At 40.7% G+C, this 14,620-nt stretch overlaps 2 protein-coding genes across 6 annotated transcripts in view; one reads left to right on the forward strand and one right to left on the reverse strand.

Annotated features, from left to right (window-relative positions):
* IQCB1 (IQ motif containing B1) overlaps positions 1-643 on the reverse strand; it is a 31,703-nt gene extending 31,060 nt beyond the window's left edge. Inside the window, exons 1-2 of one of the 4 annotated variants that reach the window (XM_066611758.1) lie at positions 447-643; positions 1-292 (exon numbers count right to left, since the gene is read on the reverse strand). The gene's annotated coding sequence lies outside the window, so the exon portion shown is untranslated. The other 3 variants (XM_066611763.1, XM_066611761.1, XM_066611760.1) reach the window with 3 other exon arrangements.
* EAF2 (ELL associated factor 2) lies at positions 178-10,141 on the forward strand. Of its 2 annotated transcripts, none has more exons than XM_066611765.1 (6): positions 178-240; positions 3,593-3,687; positions 5,165-5,301; positions 6,287-6,459; positions 8,337-8,597; positions 9,420-10,141. In XM_066611765.1, the coding sequence occupies exons 1-6, from the start codon at positions 180-182 to the stop codon at positions 9,464-9,466; spliced, it is 774 nt and encodes a 257-aa protein (XP_066467862.1). In that variant the 5' UTR covers positions 178-179; the 3' UTR covers positions 9,467-10,141. The 2 variants fall into 2 exon arrangements, with proteins under 2 accessions (XP_066467862.1, XP_066467861.1); XM_066611764.1 differs by lacking the exon at positions 178-240 and adding an exon at positions 650-948.
* Positions 10,142-14,620: the final 4,479 nt, after the last annotated feature.

Raw genomic sequence — 14,620 nt, forward strand, 5'->3', positions numbered from 1 at the left:
TTCAGCGTAGACATGCATAGGATTGGGCTGCAAGGTTGCAAACCTATCCACACTCACCTGGGAGTAAGCCCCACTGACTAGAATGGGACTTACTCCCGAGTACTCATGCATAGGACTGGGCTGCAACCAGCGCCAGGGGTAGGAGACTTTCCTTGGAAAGGAAGAGGAGGAGGAAGGGAATGACGTCGTCTCTCAGCAGCTGGAAGACGCGGCCTCAGCCGGGGAGACCTGGAGCGCGCAGTGAGTCACCTCCTCTTCCCACGTAGCTCAGGCGACCTCAGTGGGCTTGAACCTGAAGGGCGACACTGTTTCAACGGCTGTCAACGGTCACCTCTTCCTCCACCCGCGACCGGAAGGGCTCACAGCCTGCTTTCAGTCGCGAGGCCACACCAGCGCCCACCCCACACCAGCGCCATCTCTGACGCCACCAGCACAACCATGCCCACCTGCCCCACCGGTCCTCATTTACATAAGGGAGGGGCTTGGCACGCACTCCAAGACTGCCGCGTGCCTGCCCCCCTCACAGAATTCCAACCGCCCACCCGCGACACTCTCAGTGATGCCTATAATGGGCATGACGTCAGCCAATAGGAAAGCCTCGAGCGACAAGCAGCGCGCGCACGCTCGCCGCCTTTTGGTCTTTCCCCGCCCACACGAGGAAGGGGCGGTGCTGAGGGCGGGAGTGACGCGAGGGGCGCGGCGCCTGCGAGGAGAGTGTCTGTGGTGGCTCCGCCCCTTTCTCCTGAGCTGGGTGGGAGGGATGCTTCTGAGGAGAAGTGCGGTAGTGCAGCGCGAGGGGTGGACGTGGCTGGAGGTGTCGGCGGAGAGGGGGAGGCGGCTCGGGGATGAACGGGGTAGCCCCGCCGCTCTTCGACTGTAAGCAGCGCGCGCTGTTGCTGGGGGAGAGCTTCGAGAGGCAGCCGCGCTGCGCCTTCCACACCGTGCGCTGTGAGTGTGGGGCTGGGGCGGTGGTTCTCAGGTGGGCTTCGGTAACGGGGGGGAGCGCTCGCGCTGGGGAGGGGGCAGCAGGTTTAAGGGGGAGGCGGCTTCGGTGCGACCCCTGAACGTGTGGGAACAGTGTGGGTGGGGGGAAAGAACTCCTCATGATGCCCGTGGGGGGAATCAGTGGGGCTGAAGTGCTATCCACACTTTCCTAGGAGTAAGCCCCATTGTCCATAATGGAACTTACTTCTGAGTAGACAAGCATAGGCTTGGGCTCTTAGGCTACAGTCCTATCCGCAGGATAGTCCATCCTATCCCAGCTTTCCTGGGAGTAAGCCTCATTGACTATAATGGGACTTACTTCTGAGTAGACATGCCTAGGATTGGGTTCTTTGGCTGCAGTCCTATCCACACTTTCCTGGGAGGAAGCCCCATTCACCAGAATGGGACTTACTTCTGAGTAGACAAGCATAGGCTTGGGATCTCAGTTGGGAATAATTATGTAGCTCATAATTCTTTTCATTGTTTCTACTCTCAATAGGACAATATAAAAAGGAGATATGTGCTAATATGAATTTTATATACGCATGTATGTATGTATGTATCAGGGTAACCAGATGTTGTAACTGCAGAAGAGAACAAGGGGTCCCCAAATGTAGGACATCCAAGAAAAGTGTAGGACATGATGCTGAAAGCACCCTTATATTGATTTCATGTGGTTAATTTCAACGCTTTATCATTTATTGTATTTAAAACTGTTACATATAATTTATGAGTTGCAAGAAGGCTCTGCACTGCCTGCTGTCAAGGTAAAGGAGAACACTGAAGTTCTTTTCCAAGACACAAGGCTTAAAAAGAGGACTTCTGGTCACCCTGGTATGTATGTCTGTCCCTCCTTTCCCATGCTGAAGCAAATGCACAAGGCGGCTGACAAAGCTTCATAATGAACGTGATACTTCATACAACAGGTAGAAAGAAAAAACATCAAACAAAGCATTGAAAACGTTGATTTTGACATTAAGTAGTGAAATATAAAATAAAAACAAAGCGAAAACCTAACGCATATCATTGAGGGAACAAGTTAGTCCATGGAAGCAGTCAAGTTGCAACAGTATTTCAGAGGCACAGGGCCAATATATCTTCTCAGCAACCAAATGCCAGATGAAACAGGTGTGTTTGCTTTGAGCCCTTGTCGAAGAGCTGTGAGGGTATAGCTCATATATATGTGTTAAAATGCATCGAAGCTCTAAAAAGCCTTTCAGAGACTTCCAGCTTGCTTGGTTTAAGAACCCACTATGTTAAAAGAGATAACTTTTAAAAGGCATATCTGGTGATCCTAAAAATGGGGAAACCTCAGTGGTGGTGGTGTAGTGCGGTTTTAAGTAGAGGAGGCTTAGGAGATGACCACAGGCTTGCCAGGTGTTGCCCAACAATAGTAACTACTGCACATAGGATATAAGGACAAATGACACCACAACAATGGCTTATTGTGACATGAGCTTTTGTAGTTAAAGGCCTTTTTCAGGAGTAGGAGCCAAGGAATATAAAGCAAGTCTCTCAGCGTGTGTGCGTGCATGTGTGTGTTAATATTGTGTGTTTGTATCCCATGCTTTTGTACACTGATCCCCACTTCTACTATGCCAGGTTCCATCGTGTAGGCATTTATTCCTTCATAAACAGTAAAATATAAATCAGGAAGTCAGAAAGCTTTATACTGTATTCTCTAAGGTTTGAGTGCATTTCATGACTTGATACATCATTCTGCTCTCATGAATATGTAGCACAGCGTTTGGGGTTTGCCTTGCCTTGATTTTAGCATAAAACCCTTAATCTTGGATAGTATCCTGATGCTTGAGACTTCTGTTCCCAGGTATGTGGAAATAGGTATTTATTTAAAACTTGTTTGAACACTTTGTACAGTCAGTGTCAATAATTAACAGTCTCGGATGGCAGGACCAACACCACTGTGGCCAGTTCTACAGTTTAAAAAAAAAAAAAGAGGCACACCAGCCCTTGCATTAAACAGTCTAGATTTGTTTAACTTTCCAACAGAACAGTAGTGAAATTTTACACTGTCCCACCTCAGTGGTCATTGGTAAATCCAAAAATTCTTGCTATCGCCAAGGCAGTAAGGTAAGGTAGATCTTCTTGAACTATATTAGAAATGTGCAGAATTCCTAAATAAAGTAGACCTTTCAGATATTTTGGGTCAATGATTTGTTCCACTGAAATGGTATCATGATTTTATTAATGTGAATATCTAGAGCTGCAGTTCTTTCTGATGCAAAGACTTGAGGATCATTTGTAATTGGGCATTGTTCGTCTTTGGATCTAAAACTAAGGAATTTTTCTGTTACGTTTTAGTTTTATATTCCCTGTATTCGTTGAAGGCAAAAAACAGTGCACTATTTAAATCTATTTAGTATATTTTGGTGAATTTGTACAATTTGTGTTATGTCTATGATAGGAATAAGGAAGAACCTTCTAGAGTCTGTGGGCTCTGCAGGGCCTTCAACAAAGCTCTAGCTGAAAATGGTTAGAGGACCAGAAAAGAGATCATTTGAATAACTATTTTCTCCTCCCTGCTGTGATTACAACAATGCTTTATGAGTTCTGAAAAAGTCAATAGCCTTTATTTATTTTACTTTAGATGACTTCAAACCTGCATCAATTGATACCTCCTGTGAAGGAGACCTTGAAGTTGGTAAAGGCGAACAGGTGACAATAACTTTACCAAATATTGAGGTAAAATTTCTTCATCCCTTTGAGAGGAGGAGAGGCATAGTGTGTTTTAAATTGTGTTTCTTGTTCTGTAAATGTAACAATCTTTCTCCTGATTATCGTGGTATTAATCCAGTGTTTCCAACAGGAAATGCATAAAGGGGAGATAAGCAGTCAGTTTGACAGGAGCAGCAAATTAGAGCTTTCCAGCTATTGTCTTCTAGCATTCAGGAAAATATGTGTGCAGTTTACAGTTGTAACATGAGCGTTACAAATTGAAGCAGATAATTGTTATTTTTTTAAACAAAACTTGGTCTCATGTAAGGATACTTGGAATTGCACCCTTCGGCTGTAATCTTGTAATCACTTACATGGGAGTAAGCCCATATAACATGCATAGGTTTGTGAACCATTCTACAATTCAATTATAAACACAATTAGAATCTAATAGGTAGAGGAAGATTCTAAATATGCAAAATAAGAGAATTCTTTATATTGGCAGCATGGAAGTAATAAATTGAAATAACAAAGGTCTGGGCAAATGACTAGTTAGTCTTGTGTGTATGCCCAAAGTTCTAAATATTTTGATTGTACTGCAAGTTTTGGAACCTGGAGCACTGAGTCTTATATGACTTCTTGACTGCCGGTTTTTCCACAATTTTTTAAAAAAATTAAGTTTGCTACTTAGGATTGTGCAGAAAAGAGTTTCACATTCTTTGCACTGTAAGCAGTGTAAACATTGTAACAGCCACTTGGTGAGGTATGTTCTCAAGTTACAAATGAGAAAATTGAGGCTACCTGAGTGATTTGTTCAAGGCCAAGTTGTGATTCTATTAATGAAAGAGTTGCTTTTTAATTATTTATTGAAGAGATCTTCAGTAAATAATTCATAGAAAGCTTAAGTTCTTGTTCTAAAGTTCTCAAAATGTACTGGAAAAACACATATGCAATCTTGAGGTCATCTGAGACAAAAACAAGCATGGCATAATCTACCAAAGCGTCTTATCTGTTTTTGAAACACATTTTAAAATGATGGGGGGGGGGGGAATACTTCAAGTTGTAGTAATGGTTATCTCTGGCTGCTGATGCCAGCAAGAACTCGTTTTTCACTGCAGCTGTGTAATTATAGAAACGTGTTAATTAAAGAGTTGAGTTAAACTTTATATAATAATATTACAAGCCAGGAGAATGAGTCAACTGTCCCCTGGGCTGAACTGAAACATCTTCCAGTGAACCTTGAAATAACTTAAAACATTGCTTTCATTATGATAAACTTGTCCTTTTCAATATTAGGACTATGTTTTTTGTGGTCATCTCAGGTTCTGCAAAACTCATTCAGTGACAACTCTGACTTCTGTGCATGTGCATATTCATCATATATGTTCTTGGGCAATAGTTGTGAAATGTAAAAGATTTTAAACTGAAATAAACAGCTGCTGCCATAGGAAAGAAGCTGTTCTGTGTGTCTAATATTAATAATTTTCTTCTGATTTTAAAATAGGGTTCTACTCTACCAGTAACAGTTTTCAAGGGTTCCAAGAAACCATACCAAAAAGAATGCATCTTGATTATTAATCATGACACTGGAGAATGTAGACTAGAGAAACTTAGTAGTAATATCACTGTGAAGAAAATCAGGTAGGTGAGATCCTGGAAGAACTGCTCTTATGAAAATCCTAAAAATTGTGTTTAAGAAACAGAAAAACCAACTGCCATTATTTTAGCAAAGTTTTGCTTCATCTTCCTTACTTGAAGGATACCATGGATTGGTTGAAGTGGAGATATATGTGTATGTAGATTTTTTAGGATTGAATCTTACACTTGCATGGAGCCTTGTCTTTGTGCTTTCTCCTGTGCCCATCTTACCTCTTCTCCCCACCATCATCACCAAGGGTAGCTCTTGTGCATTATCATTTTCGAAGGATTTACTGGAGTTCCCTGATCTCCACTTAAGCCATTTTTGCCCAACATTGCATATACGTAGCAGGGATAAAATGTGTACACTTGTGGGCTGGGCAGAAATGGGTTAAGAAAAATGTAGCAGTTGGCTTTTGGATGAAATAAGCAGAGTTGTTAAGCTAAATGCAGTACAGTTTTCAATGTTAGGGTTAATACAAATTTATTTTGATAAAGTGCTAATTTAACTTTTACTTCCATATAATACCTGATTACTAAAGGTCCCATTGGTTTAACAGTGACTAGTGTCCTGAAGCAAAGGTTGAAGGAAGCTCATAGAAGGGAACTTCCTTGGCACTGTGTCAGCAGAGTAGTGTGTCTGCTGAAAATCTGATCAGGGTTGTTGGGGAGATTACCATTTCCCCTTAACTCTGTGGCCTTCTGTGCCCTGTCTTGTTTAAGGGAAAGATTTCCCCTCCCCCCACTTGCATGAATGGAAGAGCCTTAATTAACACAAGAGTGTTAATAATTAAAACAGTTATGACACACCAGATACTTTTATCTGCTTAAATTTTGATGTATTTCTATTTTGTATGGAAGGCTTATATTCTTGTTAATTGTTCTCTTAAGAATTAGTGAACAACATCAGGTTTTTTGAAAAAAAAAACTAGTTGGAAAATTAACAACATTCTCAAGTAAAACTTTGTTTTTTAATATTTTTGTGCAGAGGTGAAGGAAGCAGCAAGGTCCAATCTCGTATTGAGCAGCAGCAACAGCTGATGCGAAATGCAAATAAGATTCCAAATAGTATTAAATGTTCTCCACCAAAAGAGAAGTTGTCTCCAATTTCTCCACCGAAAGAGATGTCTCCACCTTCTTCTATGGATGATATCGAAAGAGGTAAATTTGTAACTACAATTCAAGGTTTCTGCAGTATCTTAAGGTTGCTTTGTTTGCAAATTAAAGGTTTTCCGACTGAAGATTCATTTATTCTTCTCACTGAGATAGTAAACCTGTCTGCCAAACTTGTCAGTAACAATTGGGCCATTTGTTGCATCTTGTGACATATCTCAACTTGGGACAATGAAAAGGAGATGAGTGATCAGCAGAATCAATAATTCATGAGTGCTATGATGAACATAGGCAGTTCAATGTCATTGTTGAAATTTCTGCTGCTGCTGATTTATAGGATAGGGCCGTTAAAGACTATATAATTACTACTTGTGTATATTTATATAATGCTCATTTCACTCTCTTTATGTGTTGTTCAGGCAACAGTAGATTTACCACCATAAGCAAAGAGCCCATCCATTGAAAAAATATAGATATGTATGAGTAGAAAGGATCTGAAGGTTTTGTCTGCTATCTTGCATTTAAGCAGGTCTTTAGCAGCACTTTATAGAGGCTGTAAAAGCGTGCCCAAGTCCAGGTGCCCCCATGGACAAGAAGAGTTGTGTAACAGCAGTTTCAGTAAAGGAACTAGAATAAGCCTTGCTGTCATCCAATGACTTTTCATTCTCTCCTGAGACTTCCTTGGTATTGTGTTCCTTTTCAGTAAATCTTGCTTAAGGCTCACGTTACTGTTGCTTGTTTAAAGGTACAGAGGTTGGGGAATACACCAGAGGTGCCCCTATACTTCCTGTGGAGCTGCTGGTGGTTATTAGATCACTCTGGTGAAGGAGTACCCTAGACTGCTTGCCTTTCCCACCAGCTCTCCGCTTGAGGAAGATAAAGGTGGCAGAAGCAACAGCTGAATGTTTCATTGTCTCTGTTCAAATCTGCTTTTTAACAAAATGCTGTCTAAGCTGCAGTATGTATATGCTGTTGCGAAAACTTTCTGGTGGATTGTAGGTGATGCCATATATGTCGTTCTCAGAATATTTCATATTGTATTCATTCAGGCTTGCTGAACTTCTGCTAAAAGCTGGAGTGTGCGGAGGGAAGGAAGGTGTTAATTGTTTAGTGAATTAATGCTGGCAGCTAGTGACACTATTGATAGCTTGGACATCCTTATCAGGCGGTCCTTGAATTTCATGCAGATGTTTCTTTAACTACAAACAGTAATTTAAGTCCCCAAACAGCTTCTTAAAAATACTCAGTGTTGCTGGGTAGGGTATTCAAAAGAACTTTAAAACTGAGAGATGTTACTCTAAGATATGTTTGGTTTAAACTTGTTCTGAATAAGTCAACAAATCCCAAAGCAGTTCCCCCTCATTCTGTAAACCACATCACTGAGCATGAAATATTGGTGTTACCAGATAACTTCCTGCTAGGTTTTATGCAAGACTTGTATAATGATATTCAAAAGTAAAGGGAAACCTCATTCCCTCTAATTGCAAAATTGGTGGCTCTAGTTGTTCTAACCAGCAGGGGAATAAACTAGTTTTGTATTTCTTTATACTTATGTATATATGTTTCTAAAATACTGGTGTTTAAAGTATGGGATGTGAGGAAGTACTTCAAGTTGATAGACTTAGGATTGCATAAGTGTTCTTGTATTGCTATGGAATTCTGTCAACAAGAAGGCAGGGCCTCAGTTTGCCTCCTTTTCCTGGTGAGGTAAATATGGTTGAGAGATTACCTCAACCATACCTTTACCTTTGAGATTACCTTTGAGCTTTGTGATTGAATGGGGATCTGAATCTGATCTATTCAGTCTGTCATATTTGCTGTTTACTGTATCTTGCTGGCAGGCATTTCAAATCTACCCATTAGCTTAATCCTAAATGTATTCTTACTCCTGGAGATCTTTGTATTCACTCAAATCTTGTTTTTAGAGCTAAAGGCAGAAGCTAAAGTTATAGAGCAGATGAGCAGTTCTGATAGTTCATCAGAATCAAACAGTTCATCATCTTCATCAAGCAGTGAAAATAGTTCTAGTGATTCAGAAGATGAAGCAAAGTCATCCCTTCCCCTATCGATGCCATGCCTACAACCTCAGCCTTCTGTGATGGCCATATCGCAGCAAACCTTCCAGGATGTCGATGCTGGATATCACAGGAGTCAAGAGAGTAGTGGTCATCTGATGAACACACTGCGTAAGTAAACAGTTAAGACCACCTTGCTAGACTTGGGATTTAGGAGTTTTAAAAGAAAACCACATGCTTTTATATATCTTGCAAATTAAACCATGTCTGAATCATGCAAATTTTGCTTACTGAGAACTGAGAATCTAAGTCGGGGTATAAGCTACTTTGACCGCTGATTATACCAAATTAGAGCTTGTGTCATTTACAGTATGTTGTAGATGATTTTGGGTAACTTCTGAGCTGTAGTCATTGTGATTTAAAAACCAGTAGTTTGTACTGAAAGCATTCAGAGTTCTAATCTTTGTGTAGTGCTAGAGCTTCTTGGATTCAGCAATAGAACAGTATCATGTACCTTCATGTCCTTCTTCATTTTCTAGAAATTAGTTTTTATGTATGTAATTTACAGTGTTATACATTCTGTCCTCAAGATGGAGATTGCTAGTGAAATATTACTTTTCAGTCTACTGCTTTGTATGCATTATGAAGTAGCATTTTGAAGCTTGTGACACATTAAGCTGCCACAACTTCACTGCTTTCTTCTGTCTTTCTTGCTCCAAATTTGCTAGTAAAAAATAAAGCTTGAATTCCCTAAAAGGGGAGACAAGATCATGTTTAAAGTTTATATGGTATGGGTTAATACGAATAAGGCAGAGATTTTGAAGACTGAATAAGGAATTGGCATCCATATAACTTGTCTACTTAAGAGTAGGCCTGTGTTCAGAATGCACAATAATACACTGGGGGAAAAAGTTGTTCCTTGGTGGAAAGACGTATCTCTGAAGATGGTGTGATTTTCCCCCCTAATTAATTTTAATTTTCATCTTAATTTAGGTAATGATCTCCAGTTAAGCGAGTCTGGAAGTGACAGTGACGATTGAGATGGGGTGCTTCCTTTGGTGAAGATGGAAAGGCACTTGTTTTGCACTAAGTTCATACTGACCACGACAGAGGAACTTTGTAATAAAATTGACCCAATTTTTCTGATTTTTCAAAAATTTGAAATTAAATTTGTCAGTTTTTTTGCCATAAACTTTGTGGCTCTTCCACATTTCTGGATATGGCTTTCATTTTCTTTGGTTGGACCCATAGTTTAACTTCCACTACCTCCTGAACATCAATTTTCAGCAAATAACTGTGTAAATTTGTCATGTGAAATTGTTGTTTATAGTACACAGGTTTTTGATCAAAGGTTTACTTGAGAACCTTTTCATCAATGTATATAGGAGAAAGCAGGATCTGTTACGTGTTTTATTCTTGTAACTAATGATAAAGAAGTTGCCAGACAATGTGGTTCACTATCTAATTTGGTGTGATTTTTGAGTAACTGCATCATCACATTATCAATTTCTTGTGTTATTCCCTCATATTTTAGCCTATACACTTTCAAATGGGTCGTACTAGGTTTTTTTTTTTTTGCCTTTGGTAATACATTTGAATCAGCTGATAGTTTCAGCATCTTGCTAGCTAAAAGTGGATAGCTTACGTCAGTCTTTTTAAAGGCTGTTGAGATAGAAACTTAACTTTTTGATGGGATTTCAGAAAATTAATAAAATTTACTATCATTTACAGATAATTACTGATTTTATTTGAGAAAGTCTATAGAATGTTTTTATTTAGAACCTGGCATAGTACACAGTAAAAGATCTTTGTGACTTTCTACCTAGAAAAATCATGTACTGTGTTGGTATTTTCACTGCTCAATAAGGTATGGATAGATAGATGCAGTCTTGTACTGCTTTCCTGACATTCTTGTCCAAACTTTACTCTTCAATATATGGCAACATATATTTATTACAGAAAAGAAACAAATTATAGTTGCTCATATTCCAGAGCATTCATTAGTGTGAAGTACTGATACTTCGTGGATTGGAATGCTCATGAGTCAGTGGGGGATTTGACCAATGTTGGTACCAAGATCTTGGGCAAAGTGTGGTGCTGAACCCCCCCATGGTGCACACTCTTTTATGCATGTTCTCCCCCCCCCCCCCGTAGTTTAGATGCTCCTGTATCTGCTTGTGGGATGTTGGGAGAGGAGCCACACTGCTTGCTCAAGAAAAATAATCCTGTGATGATGCAGAGGCATCTAAGGAAACCCATTTGGTAGAGAAAATACATAATGATGGAGCAACTTGTTCTGTTAATCTCTCCACTAGCCACTAGTTGCTCCTTCTTCAGTGCTTGGTGATGCACTGGCAGAGGAGTGACCAGAAAGGCTATATGAATATAAGTACCATGTTGGATCTCTTTTAAACTGATAAACATGACTGCTTGAGGTTGGTTGGTTGACTAACATGCTTGTGCCTTATATTGTTTCCCACCTGCCATATTATAACATGCCTTAATGCTACAAATACTGCACCCTTGGCTTACAAATGATGAAGCTGAAAAACTCTCCTCCTCTCACGTTTTAGGTGATACACTACTCTGTTCTACATTACCAGCTCACCCATCTCTTTCTACTGAAGCATAAGTTATTTTGACTTTGCTTGCCTGACAGGAGAACCAGGGAGGAAATGACCAGTCCATTAAATTTATAAACTCCTTGCTAGTGCACCTTGCCAGAGTAGACATGGAGCTGCACATTCTTCTGCAAGAGCTGTAGAAACCATTCCCATACCTGACAGAGGGGCAATGGGAAGGCAAGATAGTCGGAGCAGACTATTCCCTTAAAGAAACCTAGGAGAGACTAACTTTGCATGAGGGAGAAGCCCTGGAGTAAAGGAGCTTCAAGATCCTTGTCTACTTCATTTTGTCTTCAATAAAGCAGAGACCTTGTGAGCATCTGAACACAACCAAGACCCAGCTTACCTATATTCTCCCCAGCAGGCAAGAACTTCATAGAATCGCCTCCCTACAGAAAAAGCAAAGTTGATGTAACCTCTCAGCTCCTATCACTTCTTGTGGTAGGGTGTGCAGCTGGCCTACTGTTCTACCATTGAGAATTCGTTCTGCTTTCCTCTACCTCACAAGCTATTTAACTTGTTTTAAGAGTTCATAGTTAAAATCAAAGAGAATGATACAAGTGATGTGAAGGATAATGTTTTTAACATGGGAAAGTAGAGCAGAGGTTTTTAGGTGCTTAAGAGTACACAGGGGTGCCTCGCAAGACGAAATTAATTTGTTCCGCGAGTCCTTTCGTCTTGCGAGTTTTTTGTCTTGCGAAGCGTGGTTTCCCATAGGAATGCATTGAAATTTAATTAATGCGTTCCTATGGGCAAAAAAGTCAGAACAAAGTCAAATTTGGTTTACAAAGTGTTTATTAAGTGCTCTTTAAAGACATACTGTATTTTTCGCTCCATGTAAAGTGAACAGCAGTCAACAGTGGCATTAAGAACCATTATCACTGTCATTAACAAATGGAGAGACTTAAAGGTTTGAGTACTCTAGTTTTCTGGAAACCCCAAGAACTCATCATCACTAGAGTCAGAATTTATGAAGCTCATTTGCTCACAATCACTGACATCACTTTCTTCGCTGTCTTCCCCCCCCCTTCCTTAGGGTGAATGTGAGCATAAACTGGCATGACGATCCCCCCTTATTAGGGTGAACGTGATCATAAACTGACATGAAGATCCTCCCTTTACTAGGGTGGACAGGATCATAAACTGACATGAAGATCCCTCCTTATTAGGGTGAATGGGATCATAAATTGACATGAAGATCCTCCCCTTACTAGGGTGGACTGGATCATAAACTGACATGAAGATCCCTCCTTATTAGGGTGAATGGGATAAACTGACATGAAGATCCTCCCCTTACTAGGGTGGACGGGATCATAAACTGACATGAAGATCCCTCCTTAAAAGGGTGAATGGGATCATAAACTGACATGAAGATCCTCCCCTTACTAGGGTGAATGGGATCATAAACTGACATGAAGATCCCTCCTTATTAGGATGAATGGGATCAGGCTTGCGGGGGGGGGGGAGGCTGCGATGGCAGGTTGCTGGGGGGGCTTACATTCAGGTGCTGGATGAGGTGAGTGAAGGCACCCCTCCCCTGCTGTGTGAGTGTGGGGGGGGCAGAGCATCTGTGTGTGTAAGAGAAGGGGGCAGCCTGTGTGTGTGAGAGAGGGGGGAAAGTGTTTGTGTTGCAGAGAAGTTGTGATGCTCCAGGCTTGGGGTGGGGGGAAAGAGAGGCTGTGATGCTCCAGGCTTGCGGGTGGGGGGGGAAGAGAGAGGTTGCGATGCTCCAGGCTTGGGGGGAGAGAGGCTGGGTTGCTCCAGGCTTGCGGGGGGCACAAAAACGGGTGGGAGCAAGAACGTGCAACCCCTGACAGGCACACAGGAGCCTGGCCCTGTGAGTGAGTGAGTGAGGGGTGGTGAAGAGAGCGTAAGTGTGTGTGTGAGAGGGAGGGAGGGATGCTGACTGACCCGCTGCTGCGCGAGGAAACCCCAAGAACTCATCATCCTTCCTTAGGGTGAACGTGAGCATAAACTGGCATGACGATCCTCCCTCTTCCTTAGGGTGAATGTGAGCATAAACTGGCATGAAGATCCCCCCCTTAAAACAAACCAAAACAAAACAAAAAAAATTTGTCTTGCGAAGCACGGGTCATTAAAATTCATCTTGCGAGTCACCAAAAAATCACAAAACGCTTTCATCTTGCGAGTTTTTCGGTGTGCGAGGCATTCGTCTTGCGAGGCACCACTCTCATTTGTACTCTCATTTGTTTTCTGAACATGTAAGCAGATTTGAAGCTAAGCAGTCCAGAATGATAAGAGATCAGTAGAGGTGTTTGAAAAGATTTATTTTACTCAAAAGTAAGCCCATTGTTTTCAGTAAGACATAGGCTGTAATCTTACCTTACTCACCAGAAACAAACACCTCTAGATATCAAGAACCCTTGATCATGTAAAGAAGACTTGACTGAAGTACTTTACTCATGTGACCCATTTTCTGAATGAAGTGAGCTGTGTTATGGTCAGCAGATCATTTTGAACTGATTATGGATATTATGAACCCAACTAGATGACATTGCATAAATTGGAATAAGACACATTGTGTGTGTCCAAGAAAGAGACAGGTATATCTGTTCCTTGTATTTAATCTATAATGGGTTATCTCCTGTGCTTTATTGCAAAGCTTGCTGGTTACCTGTTTGTGCTTGTCATAAACTGCTTCAGATAAAGCTAGTTAGCTGTATCAGAATGATGGATACTATGTTGTCCTTGTAGAAGACTAAATTGAATGTTGTAGTATTGCAAAGTATAAAACAAATCAATTGTATTTAAGTTGTAGGGTTTTTATAAGGGATGCTATGTTCAGGTTCCTGCTCATTCAGTTTCCTGAAAACTACAAGATAATTGTTATCCACCAGGGAAAAAAAAAAAAGAAACGATTTTTTGCTTTGGGCATGCATGTTTAATATAGTGGCTCACACCCAAGACCTGTCTAAGGTAACTTTGTTGTTCACAGTAGATAATCTTGTTTGGCAATGCAATGTATATAGTACTTCTGAATAATACTTGGAATATTTTTTTAAAGGTGGGAAAGAAGAGACTGATTGCAAAACTTCATTTAGCTGACAATGTTTAGAAGAACCTGACTTAATTCCTCTGTTCACTTGTAAGTCTTTTATAATTGAGAAGCAATGAGCAGTTTGGTGAAAACATAGCAGGTTGTCTTTCTGCATGTCTGAATGGTTGTAAGTGCATCAGTCAGGTGAATATTAGACTGCTGCAGCTGTTGCACTTATTTTCATCTTTATTGTGTGACTGTTAGTTTAAAAAAGTAGTCACTTTATAAGTGAACCTAAGTTTGTTGCTTTCTGCCTTCTAATTTGATGTGTTTGCTAATTTCATGATTTTGACAGTTGTGAGGTTCTGTGGCAAGTGAGACCCTGGATTTGAATTCACCTACAAGCTTGCCCGAATTAAGGTGACATATGTTTTCTAGAGCATTCATTGCCTGTTCCTGTTTTGATCATAATTTTTGTGGCAAGGGCTGGAACTCTTTAGTATGTGACAGTGGTGAAAAGACAGGGTACTGTATGTTCTTAGATGCCTGTATTTAAACATGTCCAAATCCAA

This window comes from Tiliqua scincoides, chromosome 1 (assembly GCF_035046505.1).
Source record: "Tiliqua scincoides isolate rTilSci1 chromosome 1, rTilSci1.hap2, whole genome shotgun sequence".
In the NCBI taxonomy this organism is placed as follows: Eukaryota; Metazoa; Chordata; class Lepidosauria; order Squamata; family Scincidae; genus Tiliqua; species Tiliqua scincoides.